This window comes from Furipterus horrens, unplaced genomic scaffold (assembly GCF_987537825.1).
Source record: "Furipterus horrens unplaced genomic scaffold, mFurHor1.1.pri manual_scaffold_5, whole genome shotgun sequence".
Lineage (NCBI taxonomy): Eukaryota > Metazoa > Chordata > Mammalia > Chiroptera > Furipteridae > Furipterus > Furipterus horrens.
In genome coordinates, this window is record NW_028327175.1 from 121,862,846 (window position 1) to 121,890,841 (window position 27,996).

Genomic DNA, 27,996 nt, shown 5'->3' on the forward strand with positions numbered 1-27,996 from the left:
TATTATTATTATTATAGATGCTTAGTATTTAGGTTGATTCTCATTCTTCACTATGATAAACAATGTTGAGCTGGAATGAACATCTTTGTGGTAATATCATTGTGTACTTCTCCAACCATTTCTTTGGTCCTAATTCCTATAGAAGGAATTGCTGAATCAAAGGAAGTCACATATTTAAGACATTTGTACTTAACAAACTGCTCTATAGAAAAGACACTTGGTGTTCAGTGTAGAGATGACATGAATTAATAGTGACACAATATTCAATCCATATACTTTTTTACTCCAACAAATCATGCTTATTCATTCATGTGATAAGGTCTGGGGCTTATTAAGAGAAGGGAAGTTTTCACCTTGAGCTTCCTATGTGGCAATGCTTGGACAGCAGTTTTTCCATTTAATACTCTTCTGGATTTGTTGTTTTTAATCTTGCCACGTCTTCATAGCTACCTATGACCCCACCAGGCATTCCTGGAGGGGCTCCTGTATCTTTAAACCTCAGTTCAGGGTCAGCCCTAATAACTCCAGGCTTTGTCTCTCAAAGTCAAAGCTAGCTCTGCACTGGCTGGTATGGCTCAGTTGGTTGGGCATCATCCTGCAAATCAAAAGGCAATCGGTTCAATTCCCAGTCAGTGCACATGCCTGAGTTGTGGGTCTGGTTTCCAGTTGGTGTGTGCATGAGAGGCAATCAATCGATGTTTCTTTCCCTCTCTTTCTCCCTCCCTCTCTTTCTCCCTCCCTTCCCCTCTCCCTAAATAAATAAAATCTTAAAAAAAAAAAAAAAGAAGCTAGTTCTGCGAGTGAGTATGGCATTTGGGCTGGTCAGCTTTGGGGGTAACGTTCCTCCATGATGGGCTGGCTATTTGCCATTTTGTATCCTCTTACCTGTTTGCTAAGAGATGTTTGTGGTGCAAATGAATAAAATTACTATACTACCTTTAGCTTCGTACTTTCCTATTATGTAAACTCATGACACATTACAACAGGACTATTCTCTATTTCCCTCTTTGAGGGTAGGTTTTAATCATCTTTGGCTCTCAAGCCTCTAGCACATAGTAGGTTTTCAGTTAGTATGTGGGCCACTGTTCATTTCATCCCTTCTGTCAGAAGTTCTTCATTCAGTCCCCATTTCAGCCAGACTCTGGACTTTGAAATCTTAGCTGACCTTGAAGTATCAGCTCAAAAAAATGCCATATCTTCCTTGATTATTCCAGCCAAAAGAGAAATAACTGATATTTTTTGCAAAGTGTTTTACACATATTAATTCTCAACCATTCAAATTAGGTATCATGGGCCCTAGCTGGATAGTTCAGTTTGGATAGAGTGTTGATCTGATACACCAAGGTTGCAGGTTCGATCCCTGGTCAGGGCACATACAAAATCAACCAATGAATGCATAAATAAGTGGAACAACAAATTGATGTTTCTCTCTCAAATAAATAAAAATAAAGATAAAAAATAAAGAATCAAGACTTCTGGCCAAGATGGAGGTGTAGACAGACACGCTGCATATCCCACCACAACTAAGAAGGAATACAAACTACCTCAAAACTAGAAATAACCAGAAGTTCCAGAAAACCAAACTGCATGAAAGTCCGGTAAACAAATATATAAAGAAGAAATATTCATCCAGACAGGCAGGAGGGGCGGAGCCAGGGCAGAGAGGACGTGGTGTGGTGGCGGCAGCAGCGACAGCAGTGGCAGGCTGGCAGAAAGTGTAGTCACAGATTTTAAAAACTCAGGAGGGACACCTGGGGAGTGTTCCCAGCTCCTCACCAGATCTCGAAGCTCATGGTCCCAGCACTGGGGAAAATCAAGTCTCATTGCTTCTGACTGTGCAGACCAGTGGAGGTTGGCATGGAGGCGGAAACTGCAGGTCTCTCAGCAGAGTTCGCTTGTTTAAAGGGCCCCCACGGTCCTAGAACCTCCACAGGCCCATCCACTCTGGGAACGATGGCCAGGGAAGCAGCTAGAGGGGCGCCAGTCTGGTGGGGAAGTGGGAGAGGTGCCTGGAAAAGGGGCGACTGCTGGGCAGGCAGCATTGTTCCCTCTCGGACTCCTCCCCCACATACAGTGCCGCAGTGTAATGAAACAGATTGCTCTGTACTGACGAATCCCTAAGGCTCTGCCCCTTACAATGTAACAGGAGAGACAGGTCTACCTGGGATGCAGAGGCAAACAAACACAGGAGCCTGTCAGAATGAGGAGACAGGGAAGTATGGCCCAAAAGGGGGAACGGATCAAGGTTCCAGTGGGAGAACTAAGCGACGAGGAGACAGCCTAACAGATGAGGAGATAGACCACCTAACAGATGCAGACTTCAAAACACTGGTGATAAAGATGCTAACAGGCTTGACAGATATGCTTGAGTATGGCAGATACATAAAGAAAGAAGTGAAGGCTATGCTAAGTGAAACGAAGGAAAATCCACACAAAACCAATGGTGAAGGGAGGGAAACCGGGGTTCAAATAAATGATTTGGAACATAAGGAAGAAAAAGAACAGTCAACCGGTGTAGAATGAGGAAGCAAGAACTGAAAAAAATGAGGAAAACTTCCCAAATTTTGCAAAGGATTTGGACATACAGGTCCGCGAAGCAGGGAGAGTCCTGGGCGAGCTGGACCCAGAGGGGACCACACCAGGACGCATCATGATTGAGATGCCAAAGGTGAAAGATAAAGAGAGAGTCCTGGGGGCAGCAAAAGAGAGGCGGAGAGTTGCCTACAGGAGGGTGCCTATAGGACTATCAGCTGATTTCTCAGAGGACACTTTGCAGGCAGGAAGGGACTGGCAAGAAGTATTCAATGTGATGAAAGGTAACCTGCAACCAGAATTACATTCTCCAGCAAAGCTATCATTTAGAATGGAAGGGCAGATGAAGTGCTTCCCAGACAAGGGAAAGCTAAAGGAGTTCATCATCACCAAGCCATTATTATATGCAATGTTAAAGGGACTTACTTAAGAAAAAGAAGATCAAAACTATGAACACTAAAATGACAACAAATTTACAACTATCAACAACTGAATCTAAAAAATAAAAACAAAATCCAACTAAGCAAGCCAGAATAGGAACAGAATCATAGGTATGGGGATCATTTAGAGGGTTATCAACTGGGAGGGGGAGAAATGGGGAAATGGTGCAGGGGTTAAGAAGCATAATTGGTTGGTGGTACAAAATAGAAAAGAGGAAGTTAAGAATAATATAGGAAAGGGTGAAGCCAAAGAACTTATATGCATGACCCATGGACATGAACTAGGGGGGTGGAATTGCTGGAGGGAAGGGGGATACTGGGTGGAGGGGAGCAAAGGAGAAAAATAATTGGAACTACTGTAACAATATAATCAATAAAACATACTTTAAAAAATATAAAATAAAGAATCAAATCAGGTATTATTAGGTTACAGAAGTAACCTCCCAAGGTCAAACAGTAGTAAATGAAAAGGCCAGGAATCAAACATAAACAAATGACCTTAAAGACGTGTCCACAGCTACTAAAATCTAGAGAAGTATCTCTCTCTCTACAGCACACTCCTTTCAATATAGGATCTCTAACATCATCTGCACATTTCCATACTCTACTGGGTTGAGAGCTCCCTGAGGAGTTTCTTTTTACAGGTAACCCCTGTATAACACGATTGTTAGGTTCCTAACAAATGCCATGTTATGCGAATCCATGTTATATGAAACAAAGAACTAGTACAAAAAGTGGGGTTATGTTTCAAAAATTAAAAAAAACATACTTTTATATTTTTATAATTAAGAGAAATATCTTTATTAAAGCAATTTTCATCAAAGGTATTACATATTAATATGAATTAAGTAATGTTTTTGTCACTACTAAGCTCCATTAACTGAATGCATTTTCTTTTTGACAAGATATCCACATCCTCTGAACTTTCTTCAACATTGTCTTGATTTCTATGCTCTACTTTTTGCAAAAAAATCTGTTATTTTAGATTGCTTGCTTTTAGCTGAGAGATCTTTATGAATTTTGTTATATGGTGCTAAGCACTTTTGAAGTTGTCTCTTAAACTTTGTGCTCCTTTCAGTGCAAGAATCTTCATTTAAGAAATATGACTTTAACCATTCAGCTAAGTCTAGACCTTTCTTTACCCTTTTTAGAGTAAACTATTTAACTTCTTCATTTTCATCAATGCTATTGTCCCCTAAGTTATCTTGACACATTCCAGATGTCATTTCCACCAAAACTGTTTCATCAGTTTCTTCTTCTACCAGCAATTCTTGGATATCTTCTACAGTCATATTGTTACAGAATGGGGGTGTCCAAAAGTCCCCAGAACTTGCAGGATGGGGGATGGGGAAAAGGAAGCAGCTTTCTGTATGCCTTCACATGCCTGTGTCTGGTGGCTGGTGTCTTTGTTACACAAATGGCTTTGATGCTTACAAGGCCTCAAGAAGATGGGAGGGGTCTTGGACCATGGGATGGGATGGAGAGAGCACACAGAGCCTGTGTGAGGTTCTGTGAATGGTCAGAACTGGGTACCATGCCCACTGCGTCACAGGACACAGTCAGGGATTTAAAAATAAGCAACAGACATTTTAACTGGGGACACCAATTAAAGGAAGGAACACCATGCAGCTTTGAGAAAAGCGGCTTGGAGAAGGGGGAATACCTTTGTGGTTTTGGAAAGGAAAGGCTGGGAATCCACGCGGTTCTGGATTAAAAACTGGTGGGCACCACAACACAGAAAGGCCTCCCCAGTCAGAATCGAATGATTGGCAGCTACCGGTAAAGCTGAACTGTGTCTAGGAAGTAGGGAAATGGTATCTCTAACTTTTCTAAAACTAGCCTGGTTTGGTAGGGGGAGGCAGAAATGTGTTTGTGGGTGTTTTAAGGAACATAAGACTTAACAGCAGAAATCCACAAATAATCTAAATCTATATAACTATTAAATAAACTATTCTTTTTCTTTTCACTAAACTCGTATTGAGAGTTATAATTCTGGCGGCGGGCAATCGGGCCCCAAACAAAACAGCCTGTGGATTCTGTTTCAAATAGGAGAGCCCAGGGGTTCTGTTACAATATCGTGTTAGAGCAAAACCGTTTTATAGGAGTACCATGTTATACAGGGTTTTTCCCCAATTCTCTGTGTTAGAGCATGTCATAGAAGTACTGTGTTACACGGGCGGAGGGGGGGGTGCGGTTCCCCAATTCTCTGTGTTAGAGCAAAACTGTATTATAGAAGTACCATGTTATATGGGGGAATACCTGTATTTCCAAGGCCTAGACAGTGTCTAGACATTTGTTGGTGACCCATAAGTATGCGTTGATTTGTGGTCCTAACACCCATGCATACCAGGCACACAGAATCAAGTAGATTCACTTCCACAGATTAGAACTCTTCCTGCTCTCCCACTATGGGTGCACATAACTCATATCTAATAGTTCTTTTTCACCATTTGGGTGTCCCGTTAAAGTGATAGAACCCCAAAGGCAAATCTTACATGTGTTTCATCTCTTTATCCCAAACTCTTGGCTTAGCACTGAGTTGCTAATAAATGTGAATTAATATTCGGTTACCCCTCCACATCATCAGTTGGGCTGCAGAAATATCAAGGCTTTCCTCCTCCCCAAAGGCAAGCTGGCCCTAAGTACAGATATTGGGGATCAGGTCCCTGGTCCACCAGAACACAGCCCCTGTCAGGGCTGGGAAACAGGGATTATGTTTCAGCCTCTCCCTGCTTGGTCTCTGCAGGGCTGCCGACCTGTCCTTAGTCTCCCCATGGCCTCTTATGTCTCTGCTTGTTTCATTGTCTTTGTTTCTCTGCATCTACACCTGTTTCTTTCCAGGCTCCTGGCTTTTTCTTGCAGCCCTCCGACTCCGCTTCCATGACTTTTTAATCTGTTTTCTGTTTTACATCTCTGTCTCTGGCAGCTCCGGTATTTTTGGTCTGACACTGTCTTGTTCTCTCTCAGCCTTAGAGTCTTCTCCGACTCAATGCTCTCAGCTTACGACTTCGAGTCTCCTGCACAGGTCTCGGTTCTGGGCCCCATGTCCGATTCCATCTTCCCGCCTCTCCCCAGAGGCGTCCCTATTAGCATCCGCCTCTAACCTCTTCTCCTAGCCCGGTCTCTCCCCCGCCGCAAGCCCACCCTCACTCTTACTCCCCGGCCTTCAGCTTCTCTGAGGAGCCCTGCTTTGTTTCCAGAGTCTCAGCCGTGCCGGCTTTGTTTCCAGCGTCTCGGAGCCCCGCCTCCGCCCCGTCTGCGGTCTCCGCGGCCCTTTGTTTGCCTGGGTCTTTTCCCCACCCCTTTCCCTAGGTTCATCTTTAGATCTCTTTGTCTCTCCGGGGTCGGGGCGGTTGGCGTAGTCAGCCGACCCCGGAGGTCGGCGCGGGTGGCCCAACACAGCGACCACTTGGAACTGTCCACGCCCCGCGTCACCCAGCTCCAGCCCAGGAGGCACACGGTTAATATCACTGAGTCCGCGCCACCGCCCTCGGCTTAGAGCTACCCTGTCTGCGGCACGCGGCCGCCCACCGGCCACCGAGCTGAGGCCGACCGGGCGGCCCCCAAAAGGCGTGCAGCTCCTCCAGGTCCTAGAGCGGCTCGGCGCGGCCCAGCTCTTCCGCTTCCCGTCCCCGCCCACGGCGGCCGCCCCCGGGACGCCTGGGGCCGAGCCCCCCTCCCATCCGGGTTGAACGCGGAGATCGCATGCTAGAGCTGTCGGTGGCTCGGCCGCCCGAGCCTCGCCAAGGAGCTCCGGAGAGCGCCGGGGCGGCGGAGCCGGAAGCGGCCGGGAGGTGAGGCATGGCTGAGTGCAGGAAGAAGCGGCAGGTGCAGAGGCGCGGGCCGAGACTGTAGCGGAGGGGGCGCTGGAAGCCGCGCCCTGCACCTTGGACCCAGATGCTGCCCGGTGCCCACGCCAGCCGGCAGAGGGCATCAGCAGAGCGCGGGCCGCCTATGGCTGTGTGACCGTAGGATTTTGTGTCTGTCCCCTTAGGGCGGCGTGCAGGCGATGGAGCGCGCGGTAAAGCCCTGGGATCCAGATCTCCATGTCCGGGAAGAAAGGGAGCAGCTGAGAGGCGGCGGAATAGGTGAGAGCCGCGGCGATGCTCCGCCGTGTGCAGGTAATAGCCGGGTGTGAGGACTGCGATGGTGGACTCTGCCTGGCCAGGACCTAGAAAAATCGCTCATGAACTGCGCTTCCAGGAGAGCGGGGGAGGAGAGCAGTAACCGAGTGGGGAGTCAATGTTTCCCTGGACCTACTGTGCCCCAGGCCAGAGGAGAATCATCTCAAGTACTCTGTCCTGCTCTCCAACAATGCCCTCACTGCCTCTGCCCTACTTCAGGCCTCATTATGCCTCATCAGGCAGTTGCAACAGCCTTCCCTTAGCCCTCTTCTCTCCAATGATGCACTGATCCTAGTCTGTATCTAATCTGGTCTCCCCTTCCTAGTTCCCTTCTGCCCAGTAATTAACACACCCCTAGCCTAAGTGTTCAGTTCAGCCCCCTAGTCCCATGATTCCTTTCCAGCTTTATTCTCCAGTCCTCTCCATGATTTACTTTTTTCTTACTTTGAAAGCCCGTTCCTATCTCATTTTCTCTGTGTCTCTTTTGTGACAGTACAGTTATTCTGAGCCCACATATATAATTATTTTTGCTTTACCTTATTTCCAAGGGAGTTGGAACTAAAGCAGGAGGCTGAATTGTCACCGTGGGACATTCAGATGGTTTAAACTGAACATGTATAAGAAAGAGGCCCCAAGAGAAGGAAATGCAACCTCACAACTGAGTATACAGAGACTGAGTGCAGAAAGCTGTCCTCATTTATTTTCATAACTCTCAAAATATCTGGTTCAGGCCCCTCCATACCCCCCCACCATGTGTGTTCTTAACGAATTAGGAAGATTTCATAGACTAATTATTATCTGATTTAATCTTCATATATTTTCATCAGTTAGAGATCATTAATTGCCCTATAGGCCGGTAACTATTGTAAATTACACCTTTACATTTCTTTTGAGTAGTGGTGTTGCCACCCTGGCTGGTTTGGCTCAGTGGATTGAGCGTCGGCCTGCGAGCTAAGTGTCGCTGGTTCGACACTTCCAGTCAAGGCACATCAGAGAAGGAAAACTCTGACTCCAAAAAACCTCCGCTGCCTTGCGGCATACCTCTTCAGGGGAAAGGCTAAGGGAGTAAACCCCGACAGAAAATCCGGAGCCGGAGTCCCTAAGGTGGTTTGACGTTGTAGTCAACACCGGCAACTCCTGCGGCGCACCTGAAGCCAAGCTGTATTGACTCCGTCTTTCCCTTGGACCCTTCAGCTGTGAAGAGAGGGGGGGTCTGCTGCATGGGCAACAGCAGACCCTCCATATCACCCTGCCCAGGCTCTGTAGCTTCAGCTTCACTGGAGAGGACACTCCAGCGTCATCGCAAGATGTCGATTCAACACGGGAGGAGACAGATACCGTGTCACTCCCGAGTTGGACTGCACAGCCATTCTCGGCGGTGCAGATAGACTCTTAAGAAGCTACACTATCGTCTCTCGAGACGGACGGCTGCTGACGACGACGACCTTATTTCCTACCAGCCCTAAGCATCTTGAGGGATAGGTGTGTGTCTGGGGCCTCTCAGGTAAACACAGGGTGACTGAAGTAATAAATTACAGAATGGGCTAATATAAAACGATACCATTGAAATAGCAAATACCAGGTTTTTCAAATAGAGACAATATAATGCAGTGGTTAACACAGAATTGGGGATCAGGCAGACCTGAGTTAGAAACCTGGCTTCACCACTTTATAACCTTTATATCCTTGAGGGAGTGACTGAAGTTCTCATGAGTCTCCAAATGGGGATAATAATAGCATTACCTAATAGGATAATTTACAAGTGTTCAGTAATGTTTAGCTCAGTGATTGGCACATATTAGGGGCAGGGTAAAAGGGAATTACTATCATTAATGAGAGGTACAGACAGTAGTAAGTTCTTTAGAAGTTCAAAGAGAGAGAGATCCTCGTGACCATAGATTGTCAAGGAAGTCTCTGGGGAGGTTGCAGTGGAAGACAAGCTGAGCCAAAGGGCAGGTCTACAACTCCTTTTTCTTTCCGCAGGTCTAGAGGGTGAGCACGTGGAGATGTCTCAGATGGAGGAGTTTGAACATACCCCACAGGAGGATGACTTGGTGTTCAAGGAAGAGGAAGATTTAGCCTCAGGTCATGAAATAGGAAATGCCTCTCTCAAACCTGAAGGCATCCAGACATGGGATGACTTGTGGGTCCAGAGAGAGGAACCAGGAAAACTTCAGGCTCGGGACAGAGGTCCCCGGCTGCTGGGAGAATCACGCTGGGGCCAGGCTAGTGATCGAGCTGCTGTGTGTGGCGAGTGTGGCAAGAGCTTCCGGCAGATGTCGGATCTGGTAAAACATCAGCGGACACACACAGGGGAGAAACCCTACAAGTGTGGGGTGTGTGGCAAGGGCTTTGGGGATAGCTCTGCCCGTATCAAACATCAGCGAACTCATAGTGGTGAAAAGCCCTACAGAGCTCGACCACCAACCCAGGGCCCCCCGAAGATTCCTCGGTCCAGGATCCCTGCTGGTGAGCGCCCCACTATCTGCGGTGAATGTGGCAAAAGCTTCCGGCAGAGTTCTGACTTGGTGAAACACCAGCGGACACACACGGGTGAGAAGCCCTACAAGTGTGGTATCTGTGGCAAGGGCTTTGGTGACAGTTCTGCCCGCATAAAGCACCAGCGGACACACCGTGGGGAGCAGCACTCCCGGCCCATGGTGCCCAGGCGGCAGCCATCTCGCGCAGCCACGGCAGCTGCACAGGGATCAAAGGCCCAGGACAAGCCATATATCTGCACTGATTGTGGCAAAAGATTTGTGCTCAGCTGCAGCCTTTTGAGCCACCAGCGTAGTCACCTAGGGCCCAAACCTTTTGGTTGTGATGTGTGTGGAAAGGAATTTGCCCGGGGCTCAGACCTGGTGAAGCACTTGCGGGTGCACACAGGAGAGAAGCCCTATCTCTGCCCTGAGTGTGGCAAGGGCTTTGCTGACAGCTCTGCCAGAGTCAAGCACCTCCGCACCCACAGTGGTGAGAGGCCTCACGCCTGCCCGGAGTGTGACTGTACCTTCAGCCTCAGTTCCACCCTTCTCCGCCACCGCCTGACTCACATGGAGCCCCAGGACTTCAGCTTCCCAGGCTACCCCGTGGCTCCCCTGATCCCCAGCTCACCACTCAGCTCAAGTCCACCCCCACCTCCTCTTGGTACCAGCCCCCCACTAACACCTCGAAGCCCTGCACACTCGGGTGATGGGCCTTTTGGCCTGCCTGGCTTAGAGCCTGAGCCTGGAGGCCCACAGGCTGGGGAGCCACCCCCACCACTAACAGGTGACAAGCCCCACAAGTGCCCTGAGTGTGGCAAGGGCTTCCGCAGAAGCTCAGACCTGGTGAAACACCATCGTGTGCACACGGGGGAGAAACCCTACCTCTGCCCTGAATGTGGCAAGGGTTTTGCTGACAGCTCAGCCCGAGTCAAACACCTTCGCACCCACCGCGGTGAACAGGTTCGGCCACTACCACCATCCACTCTCCTGAGGCCACATTACTCCCCAGGCCCAGCACCCATGGCGCCTCGACCCCGAGTCCGGGCCCGGCCCTCTGGACTCAGCCAGCCCCATGTGTGCAGCTTCTGTGGGAAGGAGTTCCCCCGGAGCTCAGATCTAGTCAAACATAGGCGCATACACACTGGGGAAAAGCCATACAAGTGTGCAGAGTGTGGCAAAGGTTTTGGTGACAGCTCTGCCCGTATCAAGCACCAGCGCGGGCACCTCGTCCTGAGGCCCTTTGGAACAGGGCATGATGGTCTGGCAAGGTCCCTCAAGGAGGAGCCATCAACAGAACTGGAATGAAGGGGTACAGGGAGGGTGGAGGCCCAGGAAATCAAAGAGATGGTATCTTGCCTAAGCAGAGAAGAAAGCACCTGGGAGGTGGTGGGAAGAAGGAAACGAGGTGGGAGGGGAAGAAGTGGGAGAAAGGAGTGAATAGATGGAGATTGGAGACAATGACCTTGAAGCTCAGGAAACTGTCCCAGCTGGACTCAGTCAGGCCCTTGGCAGTGTGGTCTGTACCCCCAGCTTCTAGAACACACAGTAGGGACTCAGTAAATACTTGTTGAATTAATAAAGTGGTCTTAGCCAGAGGCCCCTGAAAGAACCCTAAATTCTTGCTGCCTCTTAACCTGTTAAGAATTGATCCCTCCCAACCTTGCCCCAGAAAACCAGCATCCTGAACTATGGTTTGTTTGACCCTTATGAGTTGCAACAAAGACTTGGAATTTAGGGTGACAGAATTAGGCCGGGGCATCTCGATCATCCTGATGAGAGTATTGCTGTACAGCAGGCAGTACCCCAGCCTCAGGCCACTGGACAGAGTCAGCCAGGAAGGGAACTCAGTCAGAGCCCAGACCTACCTGCCCTGTAGGACCCCAACCCACCCTGACACCTGGACACTGGCAGAATAGACCAGAGACAGCAGAAGGCTCACTGCTCTGTTCTGCATGCCAAGTCCAGGTCCTTCTGGTGGACCTAAGCAGAGATAAAGTGGGAGGGCAGGACTGGAATAATGAGAAGCCAGGAAAGCTCCAAGGCCAGACAGCCACATCATGTGTCTCCTTGCCAATAAACTGCTTCTTGTCTGAGGCTTGGTCTGTGTGTGTGTATGTCGTGAGGGGTGAAAAAGGTGTTGAAGTGTAACCGTAAACAGCTAATTATTAATAAGAAAGGAAAGGGAATTAGACACTGAGCTTAAATCAACCAGGAAACAAGCTTGTTTGCCTCACCAGGAAGCTACAACTTCCCACACTCAAGGGGATCATAGTATTGCCCACCCCCAAGGATTAATACCCCTCTATTCCCACCTCCAGCACCTGATTTTGGGGGGAGCAGGGGAAGGTAAGCACACACATAGTGCAAGTCAAAATGGTGCAGTGGGAGGTGCTTGATCATAGTAGCCTGTCAGTTTAACTAGGGGGTGGGCCCATCATCAGGCAGGAGAAGCTTGGGAACTTGATTGGTCATTTTTTAAAAAAACAAAAATCATAAAGACCTGCAGCCCTGGCGGGTTGGCTCAGGTGGTGGAACGTCATCCCACGCACCAAAAGGTTGTGGGTTTGATTCCCAGTCAGGGCACATACCTAGATTGCAGGTTTGATCCCTGGTTGGGGCACACACAGGAGGCAACTGATCAATATTTCTCTCTTACACCAAAGTTTCTCACCCTCTCCCTCTCTAAAATCAATAAAAATATCCTCGGGTGAAGCTTAAAAAATAAATAAAAATGTTCCTGATCCTCCCCAAGATATTGCAATAATATAATCCCAGGGGAACAAAGAAGCACCCTCTCCCCTCAGCCCCCTCCAGTCCCACCCCACACCCACACTCATCCTGTGCTCTCTCACCTTCTCTATCCATAACCATGTGGCCCTAGAGTACTCTATACACAGGCGCCAGCCCTGGCAGGTGTGGCTTGGTTGGAGCGTTGTCCTGTAACCTAAATGTTGCAGGTTTGATTCCTGGTCAGGACACATACCTAGGTTACGGGTTTGATCCCTGATCGCTGGTCTGGGGGTATATGATACCCAATCCCAGAGTGTGCGTGAGGCAGCTAATCTATGTTTCTCTCTCACATTGATGTTTCTCTCCCTTCCTCACTCCCTCTCTCTCAAAACAATGAAAAAACGCCCTTGGGTGAGAATAATAAATTAATTAATGAATTAAATAAACTCAGGTTCCACGTGGGAGCCTGGGTACAGCAGCACAACCTGGAACAGTGCTAAGCTACCTGGATAGGGGCTGAGATGGTTTAGCAGCTGCCTGCAGGCTCCGAAGGACTAAGCTTTAATATGAAACAGACACTCTGGTCACTGGCCTTAGTTTTGGCCTTGCTGAAGACACAGTTAGTTTCCCCATAGTAAAACTGCAGAGATGAGACACAGGGGCAGCCTTCCACCAAAATAAACTTTGCCACACCATCTCCCATGTGGGTTGGTGAAATGCTTTTCTTTCCACATGTAAAAGAGCCCCACTTCCACCACCAACAGAACAGTCTCAAAGGCAAAAGCACCAAGCCCTGTGTAAACTTGTGTAGGTCCCACGCCCTCTTTGTGCTAGTCAAAGAAGTTAGCTTAGCTGATTTCTAGCTCCCACGTCTGGTTAAACAGCCACCAGGTCTGTCAGCATGCCCCAGACCTGAGTTCTTCATGTCTACAGGCGCCACCCATGCCACACCACCCAGCACCACCCTTAAAAGAAAAATCCAGACACCACAGGGTGAGGGGGCTCAGTGAGTGCCATTACTGTGGTAACAAGCCTCTCTGGTAACAGCACAGAAGGCCCTGACAACGATGCTCTGACTACTGGGAAACCCCACCTCTCTGAGACCTTTTTATATTTGTCAAAAAACAGGTCATTTGGCTGCACATTATGAAGAGAAGGCAAGGGGCCCTGGCTGGTGTGGCTCAGTGGATGGAGTGCTGGCCTTTGAACCAAAGGGTTGCCTGTCAGATTCCCAGTCAGGGCACATGCCTGGGTTGTGGGCCAGATCTCCAGCTGGGGGCACCTGAGAGACAACCACACAATGATGTTTCTCTCTCTCTCATTCTCCCTCCCTTCCCCTCTCTCTAAAAATAAATAAATAAAATCTAAAAATAGAGAGAGAGAGAGAGAGAGAGAAGGTTGCCCTATCCCCTGGAAAAGGCAACTGCATTTACTGGGATAGTAGAACTCCAATTCCTAGCTTTTTCCAAGGAGGACACCAATAGAGAGGAGGGGATGAGAAGAACTAATATAATTGGCCAGGGGAAAAAAATAAATAAATAAATAAAAGACTAGGGCAGTTCACCAACCTGAGAAATAAAGTACAAGACTTCTTTGCAACTTCTCTGGTTGGGCATCTCAGCTCCTCTGCCTGCGGGAGTGGTACCTAGACAGAACCTCTCGCAGGATTTTGACCTTTGGCCCAGCTTCCCTAAAAACCAATAAATTGTTCTGTAGTTCCTACTGGTCCTCCCACATCCTGCCAAGTTGTTATACACACAAAACCCTAGAGTTTTGCATTCAGGCCTGGGATTTTGGAGGCTCTGGCACACGCACCCATAGTCCTAAATCGAGGCCCTTAGGGGCTTTGGAAGATCCTCTCTGCTGGTTCATTCTCCTTGTCTCCCCTCTTTACCAGGTTGGCTTTGAAGCTGGCCTGCAATGAACTTTAAAAATTACATCTGACCATGTCACTTCCTCAATTAAAAACTGTGCCGTATCTTCACATTGTTTTTTAAACTTTTAAAAAATATATTTTATTTTTAGAGAGAGGGGAAGGGAGGAAGAAAGAGGGAAAGAAACATCAATGTGTGGTTGCCCTCACGTGCCCCCAACTGGGTACCCCGCCAACAACACAAGCATGTGCCCTGACTGGGAATCGAACCATTGACCCTTCAGTTTGTAGGTGGTGCTCAATTCACTAAACTGTACCAGTCAGGGCCACATTTTCTTTCTTTTTTCTTTTTTTTTTTTAAGATTTATTTTTAGAGAGAGGAGGACTGGAAGAGAAAGAAAATACCCAAATGTGAGGCATTCACCCTACTGGGAGCCCAAGAGGCGGCCTTTTGATCTTCTGGCTCGCAGGCCAGCTCTCAATCCACTGACCCACAACAGCTAGTGCTAGTTTCTGTAAAATGATTTCTTAGCTGGCATTCAAGGTCTTCCACTAGCATGGTTTCAGCGCTGTGCCTCTTAAATGCTACTTCCTTTCATTGAATGCTCCCCACCTCACACACTACTTGATTAATTAACCTCACCAGTCAAAACACCTGGAGCATTACCTCCTCCCAGAAGCCTTCCCTGAACCTCCATCCTGGGTTAGAGTCTCCTTCATCTGAGCATTTAACGCATCGAGAGTTCCTTGAGGATAATTAGTCACTCAACACCATTACCTAGTGTGCGCTGGTTACTGGGGATAGAAGGATGAATAAGACAAAGTCTACACAGGAGACTGACACTGAACTAGTGATTTCAAGTGTCGCAAGGACTATGCAGGAAGCATACAAGCAGGAGAGAATCCTACATGATCCACAGGCCTCTCCAAAGAGTGGTAAAAAGTGACTAGGAATAAACAAGAAAGCAGGAAGAGGGGGATAGGATGGGCGGTGGTGTTCTAAGCAAAGTGAGTGTATGCACCAAGTCCCTGGGGACTCAAGAACGTGAGGCTGAAGGCAAATAGTGAAGTGCAGAGTAATGAATACGACAGATTTCTCCAAATCGAACTCTCAACCTCCCAGTCCCAAAAGGGGCCTGGCACACGACAGGTCTCACTAAATACTTTGGTGAAATGTTCTTGGACCGTGATGTGCTTCTCACAAGACTTTATAACCTCACAAGCTGCTACTTCTTTGTCAACCTGGCAAACTCTCACTCACCATCAAAGGGTCTTCACATTTATCTCCTCAGTGAGGCCTGTGCCCGACATCCACTCCCTTCAAGGGCATTATTCACTTGTCCCACTATTCTGCCAGGACACCTATGGTTTCCTTTCTATGTATACATAAAACTTATTTATATATACTCATATGTATTTTTATCACAATTTTTTTTACTAGTTCATAAGATTCTCAAGAACAGGAACTAGCTCTAATTCTAGGTAGATACTTGTACATGTTTGTAAAGCAAATGGATGGAGTCTTTGTCCTCCTTTTCAAAGCCTCTGTTCCCAAGTCCTCCCACAGTAGAACACCCTTCCTTTAGGAACTTTTGAGGCTCCCAGCCGAGTCTCCTCACTGACCCTCTGAATCAGGGTACGCAAGCCTTGCCTTTTGTTAGAGGTGGGGTTCTGGCCCTAACTTGCTCCCTGCCTACCTCTTTCATCTCCGGTACTACATTTTCCTGCACTAACTTGCTTGGCTCCAGCTACAGAGAAGCCTTCTTTCTTTTTCTCGAACATGCCAAGCTTATTCTTACCTTAAGGCCTCTGTAGTTCTGTTTAGAACTACACACTTCTTCCCAAGTTACAAATGGCTAACATTTCCTCATCATTCAAAGCATCTCAAATATTTCCTCAGAGATGCCGTCCCTGCTCACATTGAAAAAGCCCCCAACCACACCACTCAAGGGCATCATCTTGCTCTTTTTCCACCTTGCACCTATGAGCACCTGAAATTATCTTCTTTATTGTTTACATTTTTTGGATGTTTTTAATCCTCACCTGAGGATATGTTTATTGACTTTAGAGAGAGAAGGGAGAGAGAGAGAAACATCAATGTAAACACTGATGCGCTGCCTCCCATACACACCCTATCTGGGGACATAACCTGCAACCATAACCTTTTTGGTGTATGATATGATGCTCCCAACAACTGATCCACATGGCCAGGGCTATAGTTTACATTTTTTACACACTTAGAAGGGCTACAGTAGTGAAGATTTTTGTTTTGTTCACTGCTGCGTCTGCAGTACCTAGAATGGGGCCAGGCACTTAGCAGGGCTCAATACTTGATGACAGAATGAACACAAAGTGTCTGGGGATCTTGACTCTTGAGTATCCAGGCATTTGCCACCTTTTCCCAGCTCTGGAGAATAGAAGTTTGACCAGATGTAATCCCAACATTCAAATTATGTCCCAGGCTCTGTGGACTGAAGCTCGGGTTTGAGTCCCAGCTCTGCTACAAAATTCCTCAGGTTACCTCATTTGTGAGAGATAGTTTGATGCAATAGAAAGAATACGAACAAGGCATTTTTTCCCTCTCCTGCAATACCTCGAGCTCTTTCTTTCCAACTTTGGCTCAGCACAATGGCCCCCACAAAGAAGGGTGGCAAGAAGGGCTGTTCTGCCATCAATGAGGTAGTGACCAGAGAGTATACCATCAACATCCACAAGCGCATCCATGGAGTGGGTTTCAAGAAGCGTGCCCCTTGGGCACTCAAAGAGATCCGGAAATTTGCTACGAAGGAGATGGGAACTCCAGATGTGCGCATGGACACCAGGCTCAACAAAGCTGTCTGGGCCAAAGGAATAAGGAATGTCCCATATCATATCCAGGTGCGGTTGTCCAGAAAACGTAACGAGGATGAAGATTCACCAAACAAGCTCTATACGTTGGTCACCTATGCACCTATTACCACTTTCAAAAATCTACAGTTAATGTGGATGAGAACTAACTGCTGATTGTCAAATAAACTTATAAAACTGCAAAAACAAAAACAAAAAAATCCACAAACTTTGTAATCTGTTACCAGCTATATGATTTAGAACAAATTACTTAAGGTCTCTAGGCATTAGTTCCCTCAATTGCCAAAGAGAGATACTATTAACTGATCCCCAGAGTTGTTGTAAAGAGGCAACGTAGGGATTTTAAGCATTTACTGAATATTATTTCTCTTTTCTTTCATTTACTTATTTATTTTTAGAGAGAAAGGTAGGGAGAAAAAGAGGGAGAGAAACATCAATGTGTGGTTGCCTCTTGCATGCCCCCAACTGGAGACCTGGCCAGCAACCCAGGTATGTGTCCTGACTGGGAATCGAACCTTCGACTCTGGTTCACAGGCCGGCACTCAATCCACTGAGGCACACCAGCCAGGGCTTTTCTTTCATCATTTTATTCTTAGTTGCCCATTCATAAAATGGAAGAATCAGATATTTTTTCAATAGAAATGAGAAATAGTTTTTATATGAAATATCTCAACTTTTAAATGTTGGAAATAAAAATGTGTAAAAGACCTCTCTGTCTTTTTTTCAACTTGATTTTTAAGTGTAAAAACACGCTGAGGGTCAAACAAGTTACTTCCATGGACTAGATTTGGCCTGTGAGCTAACTGTTCCCAGAACAATTAGCCCCATCTGTAAAACAGACCCATCTTTGTGCAGATCAAAAGAGATCAACAAACTCAGATACAGGGGAAAGGGGTGGGAGGAGGAGGATGAGAGTAAAGGTTATCAAATATATGGTGCCTGAAGGGGACTTTGGGTGGTGATATTTTACCCCAATACATTTAACTTTAAAGACATCAGATGTGCCACAACAGCCATGGCTCAGTTGGTTGAGCATCATCCAGCAAAGCCAAAGGTCACCAGTTCGATCCTGCTCATCATGCCAGTGTTGGGGCCTGTTGGGGGTCCCAGGTCGGGGCACATGCAAGAGGCAACCACACATTGATGTTCTCTCTCTCTCTAAAAATAAATAAATAGCCCTGGCCTAGTAGTTCAGTTTGTTAGACCATTATCCCCATACACCAAGGTGGCAGATTCCATCTCAGGCCAGGACACAAACAAGAATCAATCAATGAATGCATAAATTAAGTGGAACAAATCTCACTCTCCCCCTCCCCCTCTCTTCCTCTTTATAACGTAAATAAATAAATTAAAAAAAAAAAAAAAAAAAAAAAAGCCCTGGCTGGTGTGGCTCAATGGATAAGAATGCGGGCCTGTGAAGGGTCGCTGGTTTGATTCCCAGTCAGGACACATGCCTAGGTTATGGGTCAGGTTCCCCAGTTGGGGGCGAGCAAGAGGCAACGGCACATTGATGTTTTTCTCCCTTTCTCCCTCCCTTCCCTTCTTTCTAAAAATAAACAAAAGCTTTAAAAAATAAAAATATAAAAATAAGTAAATAAAATCTTAAAAAAAAATATATATATATATATCAGGTGTGTAAAGCACTTAGCATAACGCTGGCGCATAGTACGCCCAACACACAACGGGTCAGTGGTAGCTTTTTGTGGCTGTTCACTTGGTAATTATGTACTCAAGGAGCAAGATATCCCACAGAGAAGGAGACGGGAGAAGCGATGCCTAAATAAAGGGAAAAGACAGCAAAGGAGGAAAAAGAAGAAAGGGAAGAGGTGCGGAGGCAACAGGGCCGCCCACCCTGCGCTGAAGGCCCAGGCCAGGGCTGGGGCGCACTTGGCCTAGTTTGCGCGGAGCAGACGCCCTCGGAAGCAGCCGAAACCTCCGAGACGGCCACAGGAGACGATTCTTGAAGGTAGGTTCCAACCGGACTGCGAGGACCTTGAAAGATCGGGTGCAGCGGCCTTGGGTTCCGGGCGCTGGCAGACATGGGAGGGCGCTGCCTCTAACATTCTCATTCTCCAGGGGCAGTTCGGCCCCAGACTTCTGCGTCCTCTGGATCCCTCCTCTAGGAGGCGGGGTTAGATTTTTCTGACCAATGACCGGGCGCTCCTGAGGCCACCCCGCCCGCAGAGTCAAGGTCTTACTGAATACTCTCACGGCCCCGAACCCTGGCCTGGAATTTGCGGCGGGTGAGAACGCAATCCCCTGGGTCTCTGCCCAGATACCGCCTCCAGCCGGTACCCTGGAGCTCCGGACCGCAGACCCAAGCGTTGGGGAGTGACTCAGCGCGTGGAGGTTGGTTACTTGCTGGGACTGGAGATTCGAACTGTTCAGGGTCTTGAATGCCGGGATAAGTGGCGTGAAGGAGTGTCGTCAGAGCTGGTCCTGTGGAAGTGTTGGTGCCCAGGGCCGAGCAGGGGTGGGAGGGGAGAGGGCCAGACTCAGAGACCAGGGTCGGGCTAGAGAAGCCAGGGCTGCACCGCCTTGCCTGGGCCAGGGCCATGGTTGGGGGCGGATCCTGAGCTTCTGACTCAGCTGCCGGCCCCAGGACACCAAGATGCCTGGCGAACAGACAGAGAAGGAGGAGGAAGAGATGCAAGAGGAGATGGTGGTGCTGGTGAAGGATGAGGAGGATGAGGGTGAGGAGAAGTATGAAGTGGTGAAACTCAAGATCCCCATGGACAACAAGGAGGTACGTGTCCCACACCCTGGGGCCCTTTGCCCTGTCGCCCCTAACCTGCTCCGGGTCCAGTTTCCAACCTACAGAAGCCAGGGATCCTGTCCCTACTTCTCCATGAATCTCAGATCTAGGTTCTGAGATCTAGAATCCTTCTGCCCGACTGCCCAGGCTGCCATCAAACAAATGTCAAACCTAGTATGCCAGGCTCTGTGCTGGGTGCTGGAGAGTAAATGCTATCCTTGGTTCCCCATGGAGCTTGATGTGTAGCAGGGATAGACGGCTGAGTAACCCCGCAGCTACAATTCTATGTGATGAGTGCAGGCACCTGGGTGGAAGCCCAGAGCTGGGAATTTAATGCAGACTTGGGATGCTGGAGGGGCCAAGTTAGGTAACAGGGACCTCTGGCTCTTGGTAGCATTTACTATTCTCCAGACACTACTTTAAGCACCTTAGTTCTATAACATAGGTAGTATTTGTTCCATTTTGCAGGTGAGGAAACTGAGGCCCAGGAACCTGGACAGTTGGGTGACTGGCCCAAGCTCTCGTAGTAAAGAGATGGTTTATCTGAGACCAGTGAGAGTGAGGGGTGAAGTGGGTAAGTACTCAAAACAGAAGAAATAGGCCTTTCAGTGGATCAGAGAGAGTGAGTGGAGCTTGGGAGAAGTGAGGGCAGATGGTTCAGTCATGTAGCATGGTTAAGATTAGGGTGTGTGGCAGAGGTGGTAGGACATTTGGGTTTTATCCTGAGAGTGATGATAGTTTAAGGACAGTTTTGGTTTTTCTTTAATTAAAAGAGAGGAGTTTTAATATCAGAATATGAGTTAGATTTCCCCCTTCAAGACCCTAACTGCCGCCCTGGCTGGTGTGGCTTAGTTGGTTGGAGCTTTGTCCTGTGGACCTTTGTCCTCTGGACCAAAGGTCGCAGATTTGATACCTCCACCAAGGACACATACCCAGGTTGCGGGGTTAGATCCCTGGTGGAGGTGCGTGCAAGAAGGCAGCAACTGAAGTTCCTCTCTCCCTCTCCTCCCTCACACTCTCTCTAAAAGCTGCTAGGGAAAAAATGTCCTTGAGTGAGGATAAAAAATAATTAAAAAGACCCTAACTGCCACCACTTCCCAGAATCTTACAGAGCTTGCACCCCCCAGCCAGTGCAATGCTGCTTATAGCTGGAGAACTCTATGATTTCTTCCTGCACTTGGAGCCAGATCTCGGGGAAGTAAGTTCTGCTGCCCGTTGTGGGTATGATGGACCTTGGGCGAAGGGCTTGCTGCTTGGGCTTCTTCCAGTCAAAATAACTATTTAGTTCTGTTTTTCTTTGGCCTCTTTGGCCCATCATCCTAGCTTAGTCTGACTTTACTGGTCCTGTGGATCTCTTGATCTTCCCCTTCCTCGACTGGTGTGGCTCAGTTGGTTGGGAGTCCTCCGGCAAAGCTAAAGGTCAAAGCATCGATTCTTGGTCAGGGCAATGACTGGGTAGTGAGTTTGAGCTCCTGGGTGGGTAAAAGAGTCAACCGACTGATGTTTTTCTCCCTCTCTTTCTCCCTCCCTTCCCCTCTCTATAAAAATAAATAAATAAATCTTAAAAAAACAAAACAGAAAACCTCAGACTCAAGTTTAGGGTGGACTTCCACCTCCCTCTCTTATCAGCTGTATGACCTTGGGCAAGTTTCTTAACCTCTTTGTGCCTCACTTTCTTCATTTGTAAAAGCAAAATCATAACAGCTCCTATTTCTTGGGGTTGTGAATATTAAGTGAGTTAGAACTATGTTTCGCACATAATAAACACTGTAAATATTTGCTATTATTCTCCCTAAAGTTCAGGACCTGGGTCTAGGTCATCCTTCTGGAGAATTTTCAGCTCGTTTTTTTATCAAAGGCCTTTCTAGGCAGAATCCTGGGGCAGGGGGTGAAAGGGGAAACTAACATGGAGGCCTAGACAGAGGATTGAGGGCAGCCAATTCAAGGCAGTTAGGAAGGCTATACAGAGAAAGCTTAGTGGGGATTTGGCAAATGGAAGCAGAGGAAGGGCATCCCAGGAGGAAGAAACAGCAAAAACAAAGGCTCAGAGGAGATGGGACCCGAGAGTTAAAGGCATTGAAAGCCAGCGTAGGAATTTGACATAGTGTGGAGGTTATGCCATGTTATCAGAAGCCAGACATTGGATTTTCTATTTAGAAGATTTATTGTCTGTTGTGGGGAGAACAGGCCATATAAGACTAGTAGCCTGCTCTAAGGTGGCGACAGAAGTGGAGGCAAGACAGAAAGCAGGAGATATTTGGGAACCTTGATTGGGCTGGCTGGAGCTAAGGATGGGAAGGTGGAGGGTGGGCATGGCTAGTCGTGAGATGAAAGTGGGGACAGACTATACATGGCATATGTAGCAGTGAAAAGCATTGGTTCAGATTTTAACTGCACCATTTATCAGCTTTGCCTTTGCTTTCTCGCCTGTAAAATGAGATAACGAAAATAAGATTTTTGAAAGCCAGTCTTAAGCACCATCTGGGTGGCTGTCTTTGGAGGAGGAGGGTGGAAGTGAGGATTACTCACACACATCCCATAAACATTTAACACAGCACTGTGCCCACAAGGTAACTCATTAACTTGCTGTGTGGTCTCCCTCAGTCTCAGTTTCTATGAAAATAGTGATCTTGAAATCTTCCAGTGCTGGCATCCTGTAACTCTTAGCTATCACCCTGTCCTAAGGCCAGTCATGTCCAGGACAGGCCTTAATTATGCTCCATGCAGGGGCTGAAGCATTCTCTCACTGCCTATCAAAAGCCAGTTTCTCTTTAACGAATACAAAGATTTTCTCAAAGGGCTATGCACATCCAGTTCTCTGCCCCCACCCCCTCCCTTAAACCTTTGGTTTTTTGTTCCCTCAGGATAAAGTCCTGGCTCCTAAGCCTGGCATTCAAAGTTCTACACCGTCTGACCTCATGTACTGGCTTCATCACCCAACACCCTTTCCATGCCCCAGCTTCAAACACATGGAGAACTATAGCTGAGCAGGTTTCTGGGCCCAGGCTCAGACTTTGTGAGTGTGGTCTCTCAGCGTGTAAAACTCTTCACCTTTTCCACCTGCTTTCTCCAAGAGTTTCTCTTCTCTCTCCTAGATTGTATCTTTTTTTTTTTTTTTTTTTTTTTAACAGTAAGATTGCTCGTCGTCGTCGTCGGCAGCCGTCCGTCTCGAGAGACGATGGTGTAGCTTCTTTTTTTTTTTTTTTTTTTTTTTTTTTTAGTGTTTTCTTTATTTTATTTTATTTTATTTTATTTTATTTTAAAGTATATTTTATTGATTATGCTGTTACAGTAGTTCCAATTTTTTCCCCCTTTACTCCCCTCCACCCAGTATCTCCCTCCCCTCTCCTAGATTGTATCTTAACGTTAACATGCATAGACATCACCTGGGAATCTTTCAAAGTGAAGATTTTGATTCGGTAGGTCTGGGGTGGGACTTGAGATTCTAACCAGTTCCCAGTGAGGCTGATATGGCTGGTCTGTGGACCACACTTCCTGTAGCAAGGAGCTAGAGGTTAGGGATCGTATTTTACACTTTGTAATAAAAAACGGGGGAATTCTGGAAAGAGTCTAGGGCAGGGAGACAAGCTGTATAGGTGACCTCTAACTTGTCAGTGAGGTAGAGTTGCATCATCACTAAGAACAAGTATTTTGACAATGACAGACTTCCAGTTCAGACCCTGGTTCTATCATTGATTAGTTGTAGGGCCGTGGGTAGTTCCTTTACTTGAGTCTTATTTCTGTATTAATGAAATGCAGCTAATGATACCTAACCCAAAGGGTTGTGAGAATTTAAAATGAGAACATGGGTGAAAAGCACGTAGCACAGTTCTGGCACATAGAGTGCTCAATAAATGGTAGTTACAGTTATTAATTAGGAAAGTGGTGGCTGAAGAGAAAACTGAGAACTTTGCTCTGGTTAAAAAAACTACTTATACAGGGAGACAAGATCACTATCTTCAAATACTTGTTTTAGTGCAGATAGCATTTATTCTCATTTTTAAATCTAACAGTTGTAGAATTTAACACATGTAAGGTCCTTTAATGACCATGTAGTCTGGTATTTGCCAGTAGCCATGTAAATTGCTCACCTTCTGTGCTCATTTATTTAATGCTTTTCTTCAGATAGAGTCACATTGTGTTTGTTAAATCCACCTTCATCCAAACCCTGGCTGGTGTGGTTCAGTGGGTTGAGCGTCGGCCTGTGAACCAAGTGTCGCTGGTTCGATTCCTAGGCAGGGCACATGACTAGGTTGCACGTCAGGTCCCCAGTTGGGGGCGCGAGTGATGTTTCTCTCCCTCTCTTTCTCCTTTCCCCTCTCTCTAAAAATAAATAAACAAACAAATAAATTATTTTTTAAAAAATCCACCTTCATCCAAACAGTAATACTGATGAAATTATGAGCTTCATGTGATCCATTGTTTTTCTGATATCTGTGAAAATAAATACATGATCATAATGAGGTAGAAGTGTGCCTACAGAAGACTTAGAATCCTCTTGCATCCTGTGATGTGTGCATACCTCAAGTTCAGTAATTTTTATCTCACCTAGCCTATCTCACCTTCCTTGGTTCACTGAAGCCTGGGAAGGGTGTGACTTGCTGGGGTTTCTTTAGAGAGAGGGAACAAGAGGGAGAGAAACATTGATCAGTTGTGTCTCTTACATGTCCCGCCTGGGGACTGAACCCGCAACCCATTGCCTAGGGTCTTAATGAGCTAGTTTCAGCCCTTTTTACCAAGATTTTTCCTGGGGCACCCAGGGCACCTCCTAGAGCTGCAGATACCAAGAACACTTGTGTGAAGAATGTCTCCTTCCTAAGTCCATGAACCCAGCATAAGGAAGTCCTTAGGCTGATCAAAGTCATCTGAAAGAAGGGTTCCAAAGAAAAGGAGCCAGAACAAATGTAGATATTAATAATAAGGAAAGTTCTTTCCACAAGGGCTGAGGTGTTTAAATAAACCCAATAGGTGTCAAAATCAGGGCAAGACAGAAATGTATGACCTTGAATTCAGACTGTGCCAGATCTGCTATGGGGAGTTTCTCGATTAAAGTATCAACTTTTATTTTAACTTTGAATTCCTCTTGAGGAGTGGCAGAGACTTGGAGTCCACCCTCTGTCACATCTTGGCTGTGCAAATGCAGGGATATGCAGTGAGGCTACTAGTTAAGGGTCCTGACTCCCACTGGTTATGGGAATTGAATCTCCCTGTGTCTCAGTTTCCTTTCTTTCTCTTTCTTTCTTTTTCTTTCTTCCTTCGTTCGTTCGTTCGTTCCTTTCTTTTTTTATGATTGTATTTATTCTTAGAGGGGAAGGGAGATGGGAAAAGAGGGAGAGAAACAGTAATGTACATAAAACAGCATTGCTGAAGCTTTACACTGTAATGTTGGGATCACTATTTTTATATGTACTCTTTAAACTACAGTTCCTTTGTTCAGTCACTAATTTCCCAAACTGCCTCATGTTCCAATGTCTGAGTTGGTTACAAAAAGCGATTGCCTTTTTATGCAGGATCTTCAAGACCTTGAAGTTGCCCTCCTTGCAACTTTAAGAAAAGATGTTAACTGCTCCCCAGCTGTCACTTACCCTCTGTTAATCTGTTTCCTTATCTCCAAAATAAGATTGTGATAACTAGTTTTGGAAGAAGCTAACACTGTCTTATCCTTCATATGTGCCAGGTATTTATTTCATCATGAATTAATGTACTTAATTGCTTGGCCCATAGAAGATACTGAGCATCACTTTTGCTGAAATGAGCTTTCTCTTTTCTAAGGAGGGAGCAATAGGCCCTCAATATTCCTGTTCTTTGTACTGTTAACACAAAATGTTAACATAATACAATGTTAATATTGTTAATACAATGCTTTCCCTTACCTGCCTTTTACAAAACATTTCTTTTTCTAATTTTATCTCTAGAAGCCCAGACTTCATGAAACAGGCTCATATTCAATTCAGGCCTCAGAATTGTATTTGGGTTTTACCCTTGCCTTCTTCACAGCTTAAAAAATGGTAGGTGCTGGATCTTAAAAGTTTATTGAAAACCTGGATTTGGTTATGGCCTGGCTTCTAAGACACCATCTCTCCTACCTCACTGGCTACTCCTCATCTTACTGCTCCAGGTTCTTTCTACCCATTCCCTGAGTGCTTTCATGCCTAGGCCTATCTCCTAAGCTCCAGATGTGTCAAAAATTGCAGATGTTCTTTGAAACAGGTGTCATTTTTAAACCTGCTCTTCCCAACCACCCTGGTAGTTGCTAAATCAAATCCTTGAAGTAATTTTGACTTTTTTCTTTATGTCTCATATCTAATCTGTTTATCCAATCTAGAAGCAGACCACTTCTAACCACCTTCACTTTTCACCTGTCACCTGGGTCTGAGCCACTTTATTCTCTTGCCAGATGACTGCAGTATAGTAGCCTCCTCCCTGAGCTCCTGCTTCTGCCCTCTTGCCCTCTCCAACCCCAGCAACCTGATGGAGGCTTTTAAAATGAGTCTGATCTGGTCATGTCCCTGCTCAAAACCTTCTAACATCTCTTCTATTGGTTCCCCATCTCATTCATATTACAAGGCCCTAAGCTAAGAGATATCTTCCAGGACCACCCCATGAATTACTCTCCCCCTCATGCATTCTGCCCTAGGCACTTTTTATTGCCATTCCTGGAACTTAACTGGGAAAACTCCTGCCTCAGTGTCTGGCTGTTCCCTCTGTAGCCCGCTTTCTCATCTCCTTTAGATCTTTGCTCATGTTACATGAGTAGTTTCCTAATGTTATTTAAATTTGCAGCATTCCCCCCAATACCGGTACTCCTTATCCATTCTTCCCAAAAGTGGGAATTTAAAAAGTGTAATACTGGATCCCCAGTGCCTAGAACAGAGTCTGGCACACTGTACGCTTTAATAAATATTTGCTGAATTAATAAAGAATAGTTAGAATGACGCTGAACATTGTGATATGTGTGTGAACGCAGTATCTAATTTAATGTGCACAGCCGCTCTATGAGGCAGGCACCCTTGCTTTCCTGTTTTACACACGGAGAACTACAAGACTGCAGCTTGCAGTTAACCTAGCCCTCAGGCCTATGAGGAAGAACTGACCTGTCCCCTCCTCTCCTTGCAGGTTCCCAGCAAGTCACCGGCGCCAGCGACATTGGCTGATCCAGCGCGCCCACACGCGTGCGCAGACTGCGGCCGTGCTTTTGCGCGCCGCTCCACGCTAGCCAAGCACTCACGCACGCACACGGGCGAGCGGCCCTTTGCCTGCGCTGAGTGTGGCCGAGGATTCTCGCAGAAGTCGGCGCTGACCAAACACGGCCGCACGCACACCGGCGAGCGGCCCTACGAGTGCCCCGAGTGCGACAAGCGCTTCTCCGCTGCCTCAAACCTGCGACAGCACCGGCGGCGCCACACTGGCGAGAAGCCGTATCTATGCACGCACTGCGGTCGCCGCTTCGCGCAGAGCTCCAACTACGCACAGCACCTGCGCGTGCACACGGGCGAGAAGCCGTATGCCTGCCCTGACTGCGGACGTGCTTTCGGCGGCAGTTCGTGCCTGGCGCGCCACCGGCGCACGCACACAGGCGAGCGTCCGTACGCCTGCGCGGACTGCGGCACACGCTTCGCGCAGAGCTCTGCGCTGGCCAAGCACCGGCGCGTGCACACTGGCGAGAAGCCGCACCGTTGTGCCGTGTGCGGCCGCCGCTTTGGCCACCGCTCCAACCTGGCAGAGCATGCCCGCACGCACACAGGCGAGCGGCCCTACCCGTGCGGCGAGTGCGGCCAGCGCTTCCGCCTCAGCTCACACTTTATCCGTCACCGCCGTGCGCACATGCGGCGCCGGCTCTACATCTGCGCTGGCTGTGGCCGAGACTTCAAGCTACCCCCTGGAGCTACAGCCAGCACTGCCACGGAACGCTGCCCAGAGTGTGAAAGTAGCTAAGAGCATACGTGGTCCTGTCGCTATGGAGTACTAGTGTCCAGCACGCAAGTGTTGCGCCCTTGACGGTTGCGACCTGTAGGGGCTGAATTAACCTGGTTGACTACTCCCCACCATCCTGGTCTGGGAGAGGGGGGGATGGCAGGCCTGACTGTTCTGGACCTGAGAGACTGTTCTGGACCTACAAACTGCCCACTTCCCCTCACTACAGATCCTCAGCCCGTGTAGTAAATGAAGTATTATATTCTCACCCGACCCGTGCATGTGAATGAGGTGGGTG

General features: G+C 47.3%; 2 protein-coding genes and 1 pseudogene across 5 annotated transcripts; all 3 read left to right on the plus strand.

Moving 5' to 3' along the window:
* Window positions 1–6,286: 6,286 nt before the first annotated feature.
* Window positions 6,287–11,673, plus strand: ZNF48 (zinc finger protein 48). 2 transcript variants are annotated; one of them, XM_090277593.1, is made up of 3 exons: window positions 6,287–6,766; window positions 6,967–7,093; window positions 9,080–11,673. In XM_090277593.1, the coding sequence occupies exons 2-3, from the start codon at window positions 6,982–6,984 to the stop codon at window positions 10,882–10,884; spliced, it is 1,917 nt and encodes a 638-aa protein (XP_090133719.1). In that variant the 5' UTR covers window positions 6,287–6,766; window positions 6,967–6,981; the 3' UTR covers window positions 10,885–11,673. The 2 variants fall into 2 exon arrangements, with proteins under 2 accessions (XP_090133719.1, XP_090133720.1); XM_090277594.1 differs by having other exon boundaries at window positions 6,288–6,766; window positions 6,967–7,060.
* Window positions 11,674–16,810: 5,137 nt separating this feature from the next.
* LOC150009655 (large ribosomal subunit protein eL31 pseudogene) lies at window positions 16,811–17,185 on the plus strand (annotated as a pseudogene).
* Window positions 17,186–19,197: 2,012 nt separating this feature from the next.
* LOC150009656 (uncharacterized) lies at window positions 19,198–27,966 on the plus strand. 3 transcript variants are annotated; one of them, XM_090277597.1, is made up of 4 exons: window positions 19,279–19,378; window positions 19,632–19,775; window positions 20,253–20,354; window positions 26,901–27,966. In XM_090277597.1, exons 2-4 carry the CDS (start codon window positions 19,641–19,643, stop codon window positions 27,717–27,719), a joined length of 1,056 nt encoding a protein of 351 aa, XP_090133723.1. In that variant the 5' UTR covers window positions 19,279–19,378; window positions 19,632–19,640; the 3' UTR covers window positions 27,720–27,966. The 3 variants fall into 3 exon arrangements, with proteins under 3 accessions (XP_090133721.1, XP_090133722.1, XP_090133723.1); XM_090277595.1 differs by lacking the exon at window positions 20,253–20,354 and having other exon boundaries at window positions 19,198–19,378; XM_090277596.1 differs by lacking the exons at window positions 19,279–19,378; window positions 20,253–20,354 and adding an exon at window positions 19,209–19,272.
* The last annotated feature ends 30 nt before the right edge of the window (window positions 27,967–27,996 follow it).